This window comes from Monodelphis domestica, chromosome 7, assembly GCF_027887165.1.
Source record: "Monodelphis domestica isolate mMonDom1 chromosome 7, mMonDom1.pri, whole genome shotgun sequence".
Taxonomy (NCBI): Eukaryota; Metazoa; Chordata; class Mammalia; order Didelphimorphia; family Didelphidae; genus Monodelphis; species Monodelphis domestica.
The window spans coordinates 43,964,476-43,984,332 of NC_077233.1; the positions used below are offsets into that span (position 1 = coordinate 43,964,476).

The 19,857-nt window shown below is 36.8% G+C and overlaps 1 protein-coding gene across 20 annotated transcripts in view; it reads left to right on the forward strand.

The window, feature by feature from the left end:
* The window catches only part of LOC100619412 (contactin-4), a 1,170,520-nt gene extending 1,159,243 nt beyond the window's left edge, over positions 1–11,277 (forward strand). For all 20 annotated transcript variants that reach the window (XM_007500110.3, XM_007500117.3, XM_056804538.1 and 17 more), the window contains 2 exons: positions 5,872–6,040; positions 9,356–11,277. In XM_007500110.3, coding sequence (XP_007500172.1) covers positions 5,872–6,040; positions 9,356–9,456 — 270 coding nt within the window. In that variant the 3' untranslated portion in view covers positions 9,457–11,277. The remainder of the gene's footprint in view (positions 1–5,871; positions 6,041–9,355) is intronic.
* The last annotated feature ends 8,580 nt before the right edge of the window (positions 11,278–19,857 follow it).

Consider the following 19,857-nt stretch of genomic DNA (forward strand, 5'->3'; position numbering starts at 1 on the left):
TTGAACATCTAAGGGGCTATATGACTGAAAGAAAGGGAGAGTGGTACAAACAGTGAAGTAGATGGAAATGGACAGTTAGTGACAATGGTACTGAGTGTAAATGGGATGAATTTTTCTATGGATAGCAGAAAGGATCAAAGACAAAGACCTGGCAATATATTGTTTATAAGAAACACCCTGAAAATGAGAGAGACACCTAGGGTGAAGGTGAGGGGCTGGAATAGACTATCCAGAGAAGGCAAGGGAAGTAATCATGATCTCTGACAAAGTTGGGGATAAAATGGATATAATTGGAAGGAATGAACAGGTTAACTATAATATGTTGGGGGTACTAGGGATAATGAAACTTTATTAATATGGGACCTCTATGTAGCAAGTTTTATGGCATTCAGATATTTAAAATAAAAAACACATGGGTTGCAAATAGAAATAGGTAACAAAATAATAATAATGTGGGACAATATATTTTTCCTCTCCAAACTTGATAAATCTAACAAAAAAAGAAGAAAGTTTAGGAGGTAAATAGAATCTTAGATGAATTAAATATGATAGATATCTGAAAAGCCCACATGCACCTACATGAGCCTAGTAATATATTTAAGCCAGAGAATATGGTTTAGAGAGTATAAATATTCTGCAAAAGTCTTACTTTAACACTCATATTATGGAAGTAATCCTGCATTCCTAAGGGATTTTGGCATTGAAACAAAAGTTCTACTAGGTATGAACAAACTCAAAAGCTTGGTTTTGGAAAGACTATGGACTTGGTAGTAGAAGTGTCTGCTGCCTATGGACCAGTATGGTTAAATATGGTCTTGGTAATAATGCATGTGAATTGAGAACTGGACAGGTGAAGTTGATCAAATTAAATGTTGATAGTAACATGGAGAAACAGGCCTAACATTGTATTGCTATTATAGCTATGAATTAGTCTTTTAGGAAACCATATAGAAATATAAACTAAGCATTGTGAAGCTGTTCATGCTTATTTACCTAGGGATCCCATTCCTGGGATTAAGCTCTAAGGGCATTATTGAGAAAGTAAAAAGCTGTGTATATATGAAAATATTAATGGAAGCTTTATTTGTAATGAAAAAATAACTAGAAATAACACAAATGGGAGAAATGACTGAATATACTGTGATAGTGGAATGTAATGGATTGTATTATGTTATTAGAAATAATAAATATTGGAAATATAAAAAATAAGGGAAAATATAAAGAGATAAAAAGAAAAAAAATAGTTGAATGAGAGACTCTTTCACATTGCTTTTCTCTTCAGAGTACAACTCCTGTAATTTCCTCATAAAATGTATTTCTTAAAAAAATTATTTCTAGAGAATTGCCTAAAAGATAATATGTATCAAAGGCAGGATTTAAACTCGGGTCTTCCTGATTCTGAGGCCAGCTTTCTATCTACCTTATCTCATTTACTCTTTTAAAAACTAAGGATGAAGGAAGTCCCTGTCTTCAGAAATCTTGTAGATTACTAGGAGTAAGGATATGTGGAATAGAGGTATCACATGTACAAATAGGTAATTAGAGAATAAACTGAGGAAGGAGAAAGCACTACATTCTTTGAATCCAAAATCAGAACTTTATCAACTGTACCACACTGCCTCTTGCTAGACTTCACTAAGTTAGAGTTAGTATAGATAATATTCCCTTTTTTAATGTAGAAAATGTTTTGCCTGAATTTCCTGGATTGTTTGTCCTGTTCTATACTCTTAATTAGTGTCTATATAGTATGAAAGGCATGGGTTAATTTTTTTTTAAGATTTGGGATTCAAAATATGCCATTCTTCCAGGCTGCCATGGGTACTTCATGCAGAGGCAGCAAGAAATATCCATTCTACCATCCCTCCCCTACTTCTATCCTGTCCTCCTTTTCCATAGATATAATGCCATCTTTTAGCTTAATTAGATGAAAGTGTTTTGCTCTAGCTACCTTTAAGTGATCAGTACTTTCTTTGAGATATCATTGTTATCACTGATTATGAAGGGAGCTGCCATGTTCTTGCCCATGCTTCTGTGAAGAATCCTCCCTCAGCGGCATGGTAATATGGACTTGGCATCAGAGAGACTTGGATTGGGATCCTGCTTCTAACATTGATGAGCCACATGGCCAGGCAAGTGGCTTCACCTCCTCCAAGCCTCAGTTTCCTCAGCTATAAATTACAGCTCAAAATTCCTACTACACAGGAGGAATGAGATAATATGCTTTAAAAACTTTGCAATTCTTTTAAGTACCCCCCCCCACGTTTTACAGTTGAGGAAACTGAAGCAGACAAAGGTAATATGACTCACCCAGGGTCACACAGCTAATGGCTGAGGTGGTAATACCTAATAACTTAGGACTTTCTGATTCCAGGACTATCCATTGACACTCCATCTATCCATTGACACCATCCTCTCTTCTAGGCTTTTGAGCACTGTTTATTTTTTGTCTTTGTACCCTCAACACCTAGTATACTGCCTGGCACATAGTAGGTGCTTAAAAGTTGCTCTATTGGCCAAAAAAAGAGCAAAAGCAAAGAGTATAGATTTTTGAACTAGAGGAGTCTATTGAGCACCCATGCTTTGAGCATGAAACTAATGTGATGAACAGAGTACATCTGTCCCTGGGCCACATCACTTCCACTAACCAAGTCAATTTCATCATGAGGTGCAAGGAAATTTGCAGACTAGTGCAGTGTGTTATTTTTTCTCCAGGAAATCTTTCTTTGGGGAGTAGAATTTATACTTTAAATTAGTTGAATTTCCTGATACCTGGAAAAGATGGGAAGTAAATCAAAGAAGCAATTTATTCTAGGAAGTTGGGATGTGACTCTGCATCCAATAAACCATCTTGTTCTCCCAGAGTGTTGGAATGAAAAATTTTAACACCTCTAAATAAGCCAGGGGGTTTATTGATTCATGATCATTAGTAAGGCCTAATGGGACACTGAAGTGGCTATCCAAAGTGTCTCAGGTGGAGAGATGATGCTTGTGAGTCTTTCTAATGGAGGGAAATGATATTCAGTACCCTGTAGTAGAAGGACATAAATTAGAGGTTTGGGATGCCAGGAGATCCATGGAAGCCTGACACCTGCCTGGAGAAATGCAAGGACCCTGTCTGAAATGAACAGGTAGCCAGACTTGGATTTATCAGAGGAGTTTGATGCTTTTCTGTCTTACAATGAGGAAATGAAGACTCCAAAAAGGGGATACTCAGATTCTGGCTCAGCTACTTGCCACCTATGTGCCTCTAAGCAAATTATTTAACCTTCTGGAGCCTTGGTTTCTTCATCTACAAAATGTTATTTAATCGTTTTCAGTTTTATCTGTTTCTTCATGACCCCATTTGGGGTTTTCTTGGCAAAGACATTGGAGTGGTTTGCCATTTCCTTATCCAGCTCATTTTACAGATGAGGAAACTATGGCAATTAAGTGACTTGCCCTTAATTACATAGCTAGTAAATGTCTGAGATTGGATTTGAACACAGGTCTCCAGGCCCAGTGCTCTATATACTATCCTTTCAAAAACTGAAGAAACTAGACAAGATGGACCCTTAGATCCCTTCCAACTACATCAGTAACAGATCACGTGATGTATTAATTCATTTTGCTGGAAAGTTTTTCCTCCTTTTTGTTTGTTTGTTTTTAATTTGTTGTATCATGAGATCTTGGGCTTAAAGCAGAATAGGGAACTCAGAGGTTATCTAATCCAACTCCCTTGTTGTATGAATGAAGAAGCTAGGGACTAGAGAGGTTCGTGACTTGCCCAAAGTCACCTAGGTAGCAAGCATCAAAAGCAGATCTCCAATTCTAGTCTGATTTTCCACTGCACCATGCTATCTTTCTCATTTTTAAAATAATATCTTATTTTTCCCCCGATGATATCTTCCTGGTGATGCCTCAATGGACAGGCATGAAGGGAGAAGTATAGAAAGTGTTGGGTGATATAAAAAATAAAAGATAATAAAATAAGATTTTTTAAAAAAGATAAACAGAACTATGAGGACAATTTAAATAATGACTACAATAATTTAAAGGAAGATAATGTCAAAAGGCATCAGGACTCTAATCAATTCAGTGACCATTCTTGACAACGTGAAGGCATGCTGCCTACCTCCCAGCAGGAAGACAGCAGACTGTAACTATGAAATAACCCACACTTTCTTAGACATGGTTGATGTGTTGGTTTGTTTTGTTTAAGCAATGATAGTTTGTTGTTGTTTTTTTACTCTACCAGGAGGAGAAGGGGAATGGCCATGAGAAGTTACAGCAATGTAACAAAAAGTATTAATAATACATTTATTTGTAAGTGGCTAAATAAATTAGAGCTAGTAATAAAAAGAAAAGTGAATTGTCCAAGTCATAGAATATGCATCTGACCCAAAGCTATCCAATCAATTCACCAAAAGAACCAATTCCCTCTTTTCTTCCCTCTCTAGGGGGAGTGGGGGTTACAAGAGCAGCCTGGAGAAAATTGATAAGGAGCAGGATTAAAACTGGGAACTATTGATGATGAGAGAGCTGCTGCTCCACTGGGCTCCCTCCCAATTACTTTTCTTTTGTCATTTATGAAATTGCTGCTCTGGAAACAAACATGAAGGCTTCCATCCTAGGGATATGTCTTGGAGGGAGATGATCAGATTTTCTTTCAAACCTCTTTACCTAGGAAAGTGATATACCTCCCTGGATAGTGAGAGGACTGATATGACTAAATGAATGAACAACAGTATCTGATTGGGCGGAAATATGATCATCTCATTGTAGACTAAAGACTAGAAAAGTCTTCAGAGGCCAAATCCAACACCATCATTTTACAGATGAGGAACTCAAGGCACTAAATGCTTGTGACTTGGCCAGAGTCACAAAGCTAAATATGTCTGAGATAGAATTTGAACTCAGAACTTCCTGATTCTAAGACTAAGGACTCTGTCCACTAGCCAAGTTCATCAGTATGCCCACGCGGGTATAAAAAAACTCATTAAAGTCAAGGACAATTATTTATTTGCATCTTTTTAATGCCTGGCACAAAATGGATGCTTAATAAATGTTGGATAATTGATCAACTGGAGTGTAGCCACTTCATCTTCTAGGATATAATTTAATAAAAATCTCTTCAGAGTGAGTGAACGATTTTTTTCTGACTAATTTAAAAAAATTAATTTAATCCAAAGGTCATCAGAAAGACTTAAGCCTTGGTCATAATTTAGAAAATTAGAATTTAAAGAAGAGATTATAGTTTTTAAAATCTTTTTTTTACACTGAGATTGCTGCATCATTAGAAAGAATCCAAGGACTGGGATTCAAATCCTGTCTTTACTACTTACTACCTGTTTTGTGACTTTGACCAAGACATACCTCCTTTGTGAAATTAACCTTCCAGCATCTCTAAAATGACGGGGTTGTATTAGAGGCTACCTTGCCCCCCTAAGTCTATGATTTTATTATCCTGTGCAGAGTGACATACTGTATGAAAAAGGGCAAAGAACCTGAAGTCATAACACCAACACAGGATCCCAACTCTCCCAATGAATTCCTCTGTGGTCGTGGGTCATCTAAACCCCCTGAAACTCAGTGTCCTCATCTATAAAATGAGGATTTCAGCATTGGCCAACCTCCTTAGCACAGCTGTCATGAGAACCAAAGATGATGATGGATATGAAAGCATCTTGGTGAAATCTAAAGTTCTTCTTAGGGTTATTAGACTGCTGTTTCCCAGTGAAACAGGGGCTAGGATGAGACCAGCATCTTTGGCCATTGTTTCATTTCATCCTGCTGGGATGGGATGGGTGAAGCCAATTGATAAGTCGTTGGAATTTGGGGGACTTGGACCTTTTCTGAGGGCAGCAACAGACCCCTGTTGTTTTTATATTGTAGGTCTTATACAGATGGAACAGACAAAGCAGCACATCTGTAATTGAAACAAACAAGACATCCGTGGAGCTTTCTCTGCCTTTTGATGAAGACTACATCATAGAAATTAGGCCATTTAGTGATGGAGGAGATGGCAGTAGCAGTGAACAGATTCGAATTCCAAAGATATCAAGTAAGAATGCCATTTTTCGGTGTTTCCTTTTTGACACATGTTCTGTAAGGGAGCAAGGAGATGACATGTAGCCCCATCATGCAAATGAGCCCAGGACCACTGGACCAAGACCTAGTAGCAATTAGGTATGACAAGGGAGAATGCTAATAAGAAAGAATTGTTTAACTCAGTTTCTTCAGGGTACTGATGCTCACTGATCTCAGACTGTTTCTAAATGTACAAATCAGTTTTGACTGACTTAACAAGTCATCAGTCAACTAAACAGCCAGACCAATTTGTGCATGCTGACACAGCCTCAGGCGGCATCAAACAAAAGGATGGAGTAAAAATCATAAGGAAAAAAATCTGTCAATTAGCATATACAAGAGAAAAGATCTCTACATAGAATTGTAGAAATTCTGAATCAGCTAGATTTGCAGAAGCCATTGAGTTAAAATATATTTAATCCAAAAAATACTGATTAAGCAGGCACTTGCTATGTGCTGGGCTCCAAAGATATGAAGACCAAAACAGAATATCCCCTACCCTCAAAGAGTTTGCATCCTAAACTATAACTGAGCCAGAATCCTTTTTTTAATATGCCCAACAAGCGACTAACTAAGATTTACTTGGAGGCCTCCAGGGAAGAGGAACTGACCACATCTGAAGCCAGACCATTTGGGCAACTTGTATGTTAAGTATCCATATGTAAAATGCATGGATATAAATATTATGTATATATATATATATGTTATCATAGATTGGGAGCTATAAGGGACCTTAGAAGTCTTTTACTCCAACTTTCTCATTTACAGATGAGGACATTTAATGTTCTTTCCAAGAAAGTAGAAATTATTCCGTCAAGTTCCTAGAGGTAGTAAATGACAGTGATTGAACTTTTGTCACATTTCCCAACTCCGACCCAATGTTCTTTCCCTTTTCAGCCTAGGAAGTTGACTTTTTGAACCAAAGCATAAGACTTTACATTTATACATAGGTAATGTTATGTGACTAGACTCAATCAAATATTCCCAACATTCAACCAGTTTAATAAATTTTATCCTAGAAAATGATATAACAGATTTACCCTCTAGGTTTCATACCATGTAGTGGTGTCATATACATTGGGGTCTTTCAGGGATAAATCTTTAATATAAAAAGATCAACTTAGATTGTAAGCTTTTTGAGAGTAAGAACTTTCTTTTGCTTCTTTTTTGTAACCTCAGCACCTTAGCATAGTACTGGGAACATAGTAGGTGCTTGATGTTTATTCACCAATTGATTGATTGATACCATATTGTAGGGTGAAAATAGTGTTAATTAAAGGCTAATTCAATTTAATAGATCAAAGAATATAGGCAGTTATTATAAGAATAGAACCTGGAACTACAATTTCATTGTCAAAGGGAATTCACTCTATAAAATGAGTTTGAATCCTTTGTTGCAAAAGAACTTGTAATCTTAGAGAGTTTTCTAAGGGAATAAGGGGCCAATTGACTTGCCCAGAGTCAAAGAGCCAGTAACATCAGAGACAAGACCTATACCCAGGTTTGTCTTCTCAAGTCCAGTTATCCACCACTAGCCACCCTTTTGACCTCCAAATGCCTCCTGGACATCTCCTGGACATCAGGACATCATCCTGGACAGCCTGAAGACATCTTAAACTCATATGTCAAAAATTGAATTCAGAATTTCCTCACCCAATCGTCCCCACTTCCAAACTCCCTTTATACTGTCAAGAGGGCCATCTCCCAATTCCCCAGGGTCACAGACCAGGTGTGATCTTCTCTTCCTCACTTTCTCATAGTTCCCATATTCAATCTGTCATCAAGCCTTTGCGTGTCCAGTGCTTAGCACAATGTGTCACAGAAATCAGGGGCTTAATAAATGACTGACTCTGAAGCCAGCTCCCTATTCACCACACCACTATACCCCTAGAGTGCTTCTGATTACATTTCACTTAAAATAATTTGCACATCATCTTCATTTCTGCTAGCTCTCTTTTTGTGTCCTCAGCCCTTAACCTAGTGACTGGAATAGAGCACACACTTAATAAATGTTTATTGATTGATTTTTGATACTCTACACAACATTAGTATATGAATTTTCCATCTTCAAAAAGCACAGTTTGCTTCAGGAGTATGCACATGAATGAGCCAATTACATAGAACCCCATTTTTCTCGTTACTATTTGGATGCTCAAACCAATTCTTTGAGTTCTTGCTTAATTATTGGAAATGTCTCATGCTGAGGGTGCCACAATGGTCTATTGGGAATGCTAAACTCTTCAAGTACATGGGGTACTTTGACAACAGAGACCCTAGAAATGATTCAAAGGTATACGTTTTGTAGCATCCTTAGCCCATACAAACCCATAGCTCTGAGCTTCCTCGTGCTTTAGAAGGGGATCAAATTAGATTCAATTCCAAGGAAGATAAGGGTCTTCACTTCTAATCTTGACATGAAGCCAAACCCGTGGAGAGATATGGAAGTTATCTTCAACATACAGAAGATTGAGGCTTATTTATCTCACCTTAAGTGAGCTGGAATCTCAACAGGCAGCTGCAGAGATTTTATTTTTCTTTTGGTTTGACTCGTGATTCCAGGGTTTCATAGAATTGGGTTTTCTTTTATAACAGGTCTTGCATTCTTTTGAGGTCAAATCCAATTGCAGGTCCCATATGAGCAATGCATTCTTTGGAGAAAGCTTATTCTTTCAGAAACTGAGAGCACAGTACTTCTTAAACCTTAAAATAATACAGATATACCAGTTGTTGGTGTGTGGCTTAGAAGAGAGAGCACACAGAAATTGGAGAGAATCTTGCACCATTTTGTCCTATTCACATGGCGATTCCCATTTGAGCTGAAATAGTATCACTTTGATCAAAACAGCGGATCAGTTTAAACCAGATCTGCCCTGAATGGCTGATTTCTTTGGGCGTTTTCTATGATAAAGTGGAATAAGGATGGATGGCAATTGATGCTCAAAGACCGAAGTTCTTTTTCTGGTTCTTTGGTTGGAGAGTTCTATGAAGCTGAGGCAAGGGATTTAATCTCCCAGAGCCTCAGGCTACTGAACTGTAAAATGGGAATCATCATCTTGAAACTTCCTACCTCACAGGGTTGTCCTAAACTTAGAAGTGCTTTTATGAATATATGACTAGCATCACCCTGTGCCTCTTCTTCTCCCCTCTTATACCTGGCCCAGAGGAGAGTCCTCCCAAAGGTGCCAGCTGTCTCTGGTGATCTATCTTGTTGACCAAAAGATGTTTAGTCCTCCCCAAGTATCCATCTCCAAAGCTTGACCTGTTGCAATGAATTATCTTCTCTTTTCAGGTGCGTATGCAAGAGGATCGGGTGCCTCAACCTCGAACGCTTGTACTTTGTCGGCCATCAGTACAATAATGATCTCCCTCACAGCGAGGTCCAGTTTATGACAAAAAATATCTGAAGGACTTGCTGATGATAATATAAGCAACATTTAGCTAGTTGTTTTGAAGACACCCAGTACTAAGTAATATTGTTGTCCGAGTACATCTTATTACTGGAAAAAAATGTTTTATGCTTCTTTAGGAATGGCATTATACAGTACTTCCTCAAAGCAAATATAGCTTTGTCTGAAGTTTCTTTGGAAACTCTGCAATGCACTGAAAACATCTGTAATACGATGTTACCAAAGCAGTTTACATATGTCCTTATATGCATATTTTTTATTATATATTTAGTGTTTTATAGAATTTTTTAAAGTTAACATATGATGTAGATATTGATTTTTTTTCCTCTTGCTGTAAAATGCTATGGGTGACACTATCATAAAATTATGATTTGAAAATGTTTCCTTTAAGGACTGAGTGTTCAAAACTTGTCTCAGTGAATCAACTGCAACTTGACTGTACAGTTTTACAGGGCATCCCCAGGTAGAACAGCTGGAGACTTGGTTTGTCACTCAAGGCTGCTGGATTTCAACGGCAATTATGATGGTGGTTAATGCATTGAATCAAGTACTTCTGACATGTAAAATTCCCCCACTCCTCACTCTCTTCCTCTCCCAAATCCTCCTCCCATCACCCTTTTTGTGATCCTACAAAACAATTTTCAGGAATGGCTGCAATCTCAAAAGCATAAACACACCGCCCGAGGGGCACTTTGTGCAATACTCCCATCCATGACTTTAGCATCGCATCACACTGTAAAGGTTTCTTTCTACTCGACTCAGTTTCTATCGTCTTTGTAGTAGCATTATCTTAGACATGGAAATCAACATTACATACCCTGTAGTAACCTAGATCAAGTTACTATAGTAAACCGAGTCTTTGAAGAGAAAAGGTAATTTTCCTATCTTGAAATGTATCTGTTTTGAATGTACATTTTAAAAGGTAATTCTATGTTGATGGTTTCATACTTTATTTATGAAATTTCTTATATATGATATCTATGTAGCTCTTTAAAAAAAAAAGCCCATAATTTGAATTAAGGTAATGTATGGAGTTTGACAGATCTCTCCTGTTTTGGCAAGCAATTGTTGCAAAGACTTTTTTTCATATGAATCTTCAGAAAGATCCTTGATATGATTGTATGTTAGCTTAATGAATCGCTAGTTTTATGTAGGCAGCCTAGTTGCTTTATAAACTTTTACATTCTTAGTCTTAAAATTGTGTTGGAAAGTGACAATATCAAACAAACCATATAATTCTGGAAAGGACTCTTTGTTATTCTAAGGGAATTTTGTAAGCTGACTTTGACAGAGCTATCAACATAACTAAGGCGATAAAATTTTCTAAAAAAATTTTCACCTTTAAATGCGCTGCCACCATTTTTTTTCTTTCCTCTCCTGAGAGCTTAAATTTGCCTGTAACTTGTCATATTTTTGCCTACAAATAATACAAGTTAACTTTTAAAACTTCTAAATATATTTATTCAGTAAAGTCATAATCAGGATTCCACTTGTGTAAAAGTCAAGGGTGTTAACCAGAAAAAAATATATATATTGTCAGTATTTCACGCTGTGTTTCTTTCTTAGTTTATTATGGTTACTTCTATGTAAAAACAAAACAAAAAAAAAAACAAAAAAAACAGAAACAAAAATACAAAAAAAATTACAAAATCATACAAAAACAACAAAAATAGCAAAATAAATGAAAATAGAACAACACCCCATGTAGTTTCCATCCCCAGTGTAAATGATATTTATCAGTGATCTAGCAGATGTAATCTTTTTTTAAAGGTATTGTTAATAAATATGCTGTCATTTGTAAAGATATTTGACTTTTGGGAGACTTCTTCTTACCTTCCTGAATCCATTGGTCAAGTTTTTGTTGTTGTTGTTGTTTCAACACAGCATTCTTGCTTTCTCATTTGAGATAATGAAGTGACTCCTGAGTCTCTACCAATGACCTTCACTCGTTTTATCTAATTTTTTGTTGTTCAGTTGTTTTTCAGTTGTGTCCAACTCTTTTGTGACTCTATTTAGGGTTTTCTTGGCAAAGATATTAGAGTGGTTTGCCATTCCTTCTCCAGCTCATCTTACAGATAAGGAAACTGAGGAAAATAAGGATTACTGATTTACCCAGGGTCATACAGCTCATAAGTATCTAAGGACAGATTTGAACTCAGAAAGACAAATCTCCCTGATTCTATCCACTTGCCAGCTAGTTGTTCCTATATCCAGTTGACCGAACACAAAGTCCTAATGATGCTTTTCAAGTGATATTCTGAAGACATCCCTTTTGTTTTAAGCAAGATGAGTATAAATTCTAAATAAATGCCTGTTTTGAAGATAAAACATGGAACCCAAGGTTCTTTATTAGCTTGGCATTCAAAACCTTAAGCAATCTGGCCCTAGTAATCCTTTTCATTCTTTTCTTGTCTTTCTTCTCTGGCATGAACCTACTCCATCCAAATGGCTCTATTCATTTTCTCAATAACATACCTCATATATTCCTATTTCTTTGCTTTCATTCACATTAAATCTATGGTCAGGAATTTGTATAACAGTCCTGTTCATCTATCTAAATCCTCTCCTATCCCCAAAGGTGCAGCTAAAGCCATTCTTCAACAAAGTCTTTTCAACCCACCAGAGTTCACAATGATCTATCTCCTCAAATTCATGGCACTTATTTGGCTTTCACAAATAATAGTATCAAACATTTAGAACCAAAAGGGTCCTTAGAGGCCATCTAGGTTAACATTTACTCCTCTTTTTACATAGGAGGAGATTGATTACTAGGGAAGTTTGGTGCTTTGCCCATGGTGATAACAAGTATTATCAGAAACAGGATTTGAACCCAGATTTGAACCCAGGTCCTCTGCCTCCATAGCCACTGTGCCATACTAGCTTAATCACAAAAGTGCACAGCCAGAAGGAACTTCAATGAGCAATCACTTCAGCTGTCATCCAGATTACAACATACAAAGAAAGAGTCATCCAACTTCAATTCTAAGACATCCAGCGAAGAGAAAGAAATTGGAGAAATCCAATGTGGCCCATTCTATTTTCAAACACCTTTAATTATCAGGAAGTGTTTCTTCATATTGAGCTAAAATCTCCCTTCTTTAACTTTATACCATTGTTTATACATCTACCCGGAGCCACGTAAAATAAATCTAATACCTCTTTGGGGCGACAGCATGAAACAGTGACTTGAGCACTGGATTTGGTGTCAGGAGGATCTGGGATCTAATTCTGACTCAGTATTACTCACTAGCTATGTGATGGCCTCTGATGTCCCTTCCAGCTTTATCTGGGTTCCTATGATTCAACTCTAGACCTTTAGTTCCTAAAGATAACTATTCCCATTTCCCAACAAGTCTTCTCCAAATTAAAGTCATCATTCCTTCAAGGCAACACTTGTGAAAATCTTGTATTAGGTTCTAAGGTTAAAAAGGTGAAGTCAAGTGTCCCTGCCCTCTGAGACCTTATATCCTATGGAAATTAGACAGAGATCCTCACTCTTTGGAGTCCATACCAGGTCATCAATGTCCTTCCTAATCTATGGTGCCCCAAACTGATCAAAATGCTACCAATTTACAGTCTGATCAGAGCCCATTACAGCAAGTCCCTAGCTTTCCTTACTCTCACCATTAGCCATCTATTAACATTTCCTGAGGATCATATTCATTTTTTTGACTGCCCCATAGCAGAGTTAACTTATATTAAACTTACAGTCTGCTAAAAACTACAGAATGTTTACTCAAGAATTATCTTCTGGCCTTATCTCCCTCATCCCATATGCTCGGTTTGTTTTTAACCAGAAGTATTGCAACTGTGGTAGAGACTTGAAGAGAGAGGGGCATACCTCTCTATCCTTGTGGCAGCATCTCTCTAGCAGTATCTCTATCTCTGTAGTACCTCTATCTCCATTGCAATTAGGTACCCTCAGGTGTGTCCCCATACTAGCAGCAGCTCTCTCTAGTCACAAGCCAGAATACATCAGTCACTGCAGCAACAAGAAATGGTTCACAACAAATTTCCACTTCTATTTCACAAGCAATTCAATATCATCTTGTAAGATTAAGTGCGTCATTCTGGACTATTTTGGAAGATCCTGATTCTGTCGTCCACTACAACAACATTACTCACAACAGAATATGAAAAGAATTTAATCGAATCGAAGAGGATCCAAGATCCACGTCCAAAAACCAGCTCATTCTGTGACTCAATCCAAGTCACTTAACCTTAATGAACCATAATTCCCTTATCTACAAAACAAAGGGCTTAGAGTAGGTAATCTCTAAAGAGTCTTCTTGCTCTACATATAACAATCCTATATGATCCTCAAATTTGAAAATTATACCATCTATGATTTTTTTTTAATTGAGGTCTCTTCTCGTGACCAAGTTCCTTGCCATCTTACCATTCATTCTCTGTTTTCAATCTTTGACTTATATTTCCACATCTGGAGATTATTTGTATTAGAGAAAACTATTTTTCTCTGTTGCCACTTTTCTATCATCCATTGTTACTGTTCCAAACCCAAACAGCAATCTTATCACTCCGTTGATCTGAATTATATTCCCTACCAGCACAGCTAGGTGGCCCTGAGCCTATGTCAAGAAGATGTGAGATGTGAATTCAAATCTAATCTCAGATTAGCTGAGTCATGATGGGCAAGTCACTTCACCTCCATCTGCCTCAGTTTCCTCAACTGTAAAATAAGGATAATTATAGCATTTATTTTATGGGGTTATTGTGAGGATCAAGTGAGCCAATGTTAATAAATAGTGCTCAGTACAGTGACTGGCACATAACTCAACAGTTGGGGGACAGCTAGGTAGCACAGTGGATAGAGCACCAAGCCTGAAGTCTGGAGGACCAAGGTTTTGGAAACTTCCTAACTTTGTAACTCTGGGCAAGCCACCTAATTCCAATTGCCTAGCACTTACCACTTCTCTCTTATTTTTTTTTATTTTTTCCTCTTTTTATTTAGAAAATTTTTCCATAGCTACATGATTCATGATTCCCCCACCTCAACCCCTGTTCTTCCCTCCCGAAGCCACGCTTCTCTGTTTTAAAATTAATACTAAGAGAAAAAACAAGTTTAAAGGTTTAAAAATGTTTTTTAAAAAATTCATCAGTTGCTCTAAACAAGAAACTCCAGTGGGTGTCTGGATAGATGAATCCCTTTAGCATATATACATACATATATGTCAGCACATCCCCATGCTATATTTTGTATCCAACTCCCAAACTCACCATTTATTTGACCTCTTTCGGGCCAAATAGTCTGTTGGATAAGCCCACAGTATCACTTCTTTTCCTTCCATTCATCCTCATCCAAATATACTCCATGTTTCCTTCCTCTGATTCATGCCTCTCTCCACTCCCTCCCATACACCCCACACTGGTACATACAGTATGTGGCAGTTATTTTAAAAGGAAGAAGCCAGGATATAAGAAATCTGATGTGACTGATACAAACCCTAAGTGCCATAGAGAAGAATTCAGAGAAGGAATTCTTCTCTGGATACTCAGAAAAGAACTCTATTTGGCTAGCCACACTCACCAATCAGTGCAAAACTTTTGCGTTGGCCCCTAAAACTTTTCTAACATCAGATTATGATTCTATTACACAAGGCAAAATCAATTTCCTTATTCCAAAGACCATATCCCCCCGTTGTGCTTTCTAATGAAGTTGTAGGGAGGCAGATACCCTGGACTATTATATTGGACATTGATTCTCCCAGCCTCCCAAAGAGAAATTACAATGTACCAGGAATGTTGTCCATTTCCAAGGATGTCTTGTTCCTCCTCATTCTTAATGGGCCATGAAGATTAAATGTTCCCCTTCCATGATTCAAGTGTATACCCCCCACATTCAGCAGAATTCAATATTTCAACAAAAGCCTCCTCTATATTTGTCAGTGAGAGCTGTGATCTTTAGGTGGACTACTTTGAAGAATGAATTGGCAAAATCCTTGAGGTGTGCTTCTTTGGTTTTTAAGACAAAAACAAACAGGTTGATTTATTTACAGCTGAATACCATCAGACTCAAAAAGAAGTATTGGAAACTATAAATATACATAGATATACATATATGTGTGTGTTATACATTTTATGACTACATGCATAAATATATTTCTGTTAAGAGTTTTAATTTAACCAAAATCTAAAAATATTCCTTAAGGCATCATAGCTTTAGAGCTGGAAAGGACATCAGAAATCATCCAATTTTCAAAAACAGTCATCTAGGCAGAACTCAATTCTTTAGTCCTTGGGTATGCTACAAAAAAGCACAAAGCTATTGGCATGAAGAGCCACCTCTCTCAAATTAGCATAGCCTTTTTTTCGAATTAGGTTCCTTTTCACTCTTGCCATGTCATCAAACATGGTTTTCAGTTCTCTATTCTCTTTTCCAGATGTCTACCTTTTCTTTAACAAATTAGCACCTGAGGTTTGTTTAGTTTGGGGGGTTTGTTTTAATTTTGACAACAGATGGTCCTGATATGTAGTCAGCATCTTATTCTAAAAGTATCTTACTTAAAATTCAGATTTTAATTAGGATTTTCTTTCCCTACGTGGAGTTATTTCCCAAACTGAATAAGTAGCCATTGGACCTTTCAACCTCAGTGTCTAAACTGAGCCCTATTATTGGCAAGAACATGGCTCCTAGCTACATTGAAGTCAAGAAGAAATGCTAAGCTCCAAAAGAATACATTTTTAGAGAGCCCAGATGTATTGTCCTCAGCAAAGTAAATCATTTTTTTCTCATAGCTGTAAAAGCTATAAAACAAAAGAGGAGCCTGGAAATTGAAGGTCTGGCCTCTTTTTTTTCCCAAAAACCTTCACTCCATCAACATAGGTATGGAAGCTGGTGGAGGTACAACCTTGGCAATGGATCCAGGAGAGTATAAAGACTTTTGCTCAAGGTGTTTAAATCAACAGGCTAGAGATACAGAGGGAAAATTCACTTTTTAACATATTTCAATTTTTTCCCAGATAATGTCAATATAATTTGTTAATAATTATTTTCTGACATATTACAATCCATATTCTCTCCTTCTCTCCCACCCCTTTCCCTTCCCCAAAACATGCGGCAATATGATTAGGTCGTACATGTGGGCAAATAGCATATTCCCAAACACCTTTCTCCTGAAGGCGTCTTTGGAGGGTGTCCTGGTTACTCCCAAAAGCTTTGGAGCACAGTCTAATTATAGACCAAAGATTCCTCGCAAAATCATCTTTGATAAACATGTACCAAGTAACCTATATGTGCAAAGCACTGGTGAGATGTGAGAGAGAAGGGTGATGTGTATAAGACAGGTTTGTGCCCTCAAGGAGCTCTTTCTAATTAGAGAGACAATATGTGAAAAATAAAAATCACAAGATAAGGTAGCATATGACAAGTACCAAATCAGACAGAGTGACAGAAGCAATATCAGTACTCTAAAGAGGGAGTGATCGTTGTCAAAAGGCTTCATTAGAGTGACTGACCTCATGTGAAGACTTACCATCCGAAAAATTCTGCCTTGTAGACAATGTGCTGATTGGTTTTGTTGAATTATACTCTTTTATTCCAATGAAGGGTTTTTTTTATAGAAACAGCAGAAAGGAACAGGAGAAGTGGACTGTGAAAGAAAGAAAGAAAGAAAGAAAGAAAGAAAGAAAGAAAGAAAGAAAGAAAGAAAGAAAGAAAGAAAGAAAGAAAGAAAGAAAGAAAGAAAGAAAGAAAGAAAGAAAGAAAGAAAGAAAGAAAGAAAGAAAGAAAGAAAGAAAGAAAGAAAGAAAGAAAGAAAGAAAGAAAGAAAGAAAGAAAGAAAGAAAGAAAGAAAGAAAGAAAGAAAGAAAGAAAGAAAAAAAGAAAGAAAGAAAAAAAGAAAAAAGGAAAGAAGGAAAGAAGGAAAAGAAAGAAAGGCAGAAAGGAGGGAAGAAAGAAAGAAAGAAAGAAAGAAAGAAAGAAAGAAAGAAAGAAAGAAAGAAAGAAAGAAAGAAAGAAAGAAAGAAAGAAAGAAAGAAAGAAAGAAAGAAAGAAAGAAAGAAAGGACAGAGGGAAAGAGGGACAGAGGGAAAGAGGGACAGAGGGAGAAAGGGAGGAAGAACAAATGGACAGATAAAAAGAAAAAGATATAGATGGATGGATGGATAGGTGGATGGATGGGTAGATGGATGAATAGATAGATAGATAGATAGATAGATAGATAGATAGATAGATAGATAGATAGATAGATAGATAGATAGATAAATAGACATGAATGGATGGAGAGATATTGCAATATATGTTTAGTTAGGTGGTGCAGCAGATAGAGCCGTGGGCTTGGAGTCAGGAGGATCTAAGTTCAAATTCAGCCTCAGACACTTAATAGCTATATCATCCTGAATAAGTCACATAATCTTGTTTGCCTCACTTTCCTCACCTGTAAAATGAGTTGGAAAAGAAATGACAAATCACTCTAGTATCTTTGCCAAGAAAACACCAAAAGGGGTCACAAGAACAAGGCTCCCAGTTACACTGAAGTCAAAAAGAAATGCTAAGCTCCAAAACCATACATTTTCAGAGCTCAGAAGTGTTGATCTCAGCAAAAGTATATCACTTTTTTCCTTCTCATTTCTGTGAAAGGTATGGGACAAAATTAGAGGACTGGAAAATGAAGACAATAATATTGCTGATATATAATATATATAATACAACAGTTGTATAATATATACTATAGAATCTATTTTATATGTACATATATTTTCATTGACTATACCTATGTGACTATATGTATATATATATATATATATATATATATATATATACACACATATATATTTGTATATATGGTGTCAATGAAAATTTTAAACATACACAGAAGGGAACCCAAGGAAGCTGAGAAGGGAACTTTCACAAACAAGCTAATTTGTAACTACTTGGCTAAATTTAATATATACTTTAAAAATAACCAAGTTCACAGTTTCATTTGTAATCTTTTGGGTTTTTTTCTCTGTACTTCTTTCTATGTCAAAGGGGCAGCTAGGTGATAACAATGGAGAGAGTCCTAACCTTTAGTCAGGAAGATCTGAGTTCAAATCCTAAATTAAACACTTACTAGGTATGTGACTCTGGACAAGTCATTCGTTGTCTCTCAGCCTCAGTTTCATCATCTGTATGATATAATAATAGCATCTATCTTCAGGGCTATTCTTCAGATGATCTAAAATAAGCATGGGAAGCATTTTGGAAATCTTAAAGTGCTACACAAATGCTTTGATTTTGCCATTTAATCATCTTCAGTTGTGACTGACTCATCATGACCTCATTTGGAGTTTTCTTAGCAGAGATATTGGAGTGGTTTGTCATTTCCTTCTCCAGCTCATTTGATAGATGAGGAAACTGAGGCAAAATGGGTTAAGTGACTTACCCAGGGTCACAAAGCTAGTATATGAGACTGGATTTGAACTCAGATTTTCCTAGCTCCATGCCTAGTGCTCTATCCACTGCTAACCCTAACCTAGCTACCTATATAAAAGCTATCACTTTTCTTAACATTAGATTCATAATAAAAAAGACTAAAATTTAATTAAATTTAAGGGACAAAAAGCAAAAGTCTCCGCCTGGGCCTATACTGCTTGAGTTTACCTCTTACAGCACACTAAGGAAAGATACCTGTGGTCCCAGACTTCCCAGGGCAAAAATGGCAGACACTAAGCAGAGTCCTTAGGATGAATTTTTGCTGAAGTTTAGGCTTTTTATTTAGTACCTTTTTTCTGTTCTGTGCTCCCTGCTAGGTACCTGCTGTTCCCATAGTATCCCCTGATATACAAGGACTTGAGATAGATAGATAGACAAACAGATAGATAGATAGATAGATAGATAGATAGATAGATAGATAGATAGATAGATAGATAGATAGATAGATAGATAGATAGATAGATGGATGGATGGATGGATGGATGGATGGATAGATAGATAGATAGATAGATAGATAGATAGATAGATAGATAGATAGATAGATAGATAGATAGATAGATAGGCAGACCTAGACAGATAGATAGATAGACAGACACAGACAGATAAATAGATAGACAGACACAGACAGATAAATATATAGACAGATAGATAGACAGACAGACAGACAGACAGATAGATTGATAGTCAGACATAGACAGACAGATAGACAGACACAGACAGATAAATATATAGACAGATAGATAGACAGACAGACAGACAGACAGACACAGACAGACAGATAGATAGATAGATAGATAGATAGATAGATAGATAGATAGATAGACAGACAGACAGATAGATACATAGATAGATAGATAGACAGACAGACAGATAGATTGATAGGCAGACATAGACAGACAGACAGACACAGACAGATAAATATATAGACAGACAGATAGATAGATAGACAGA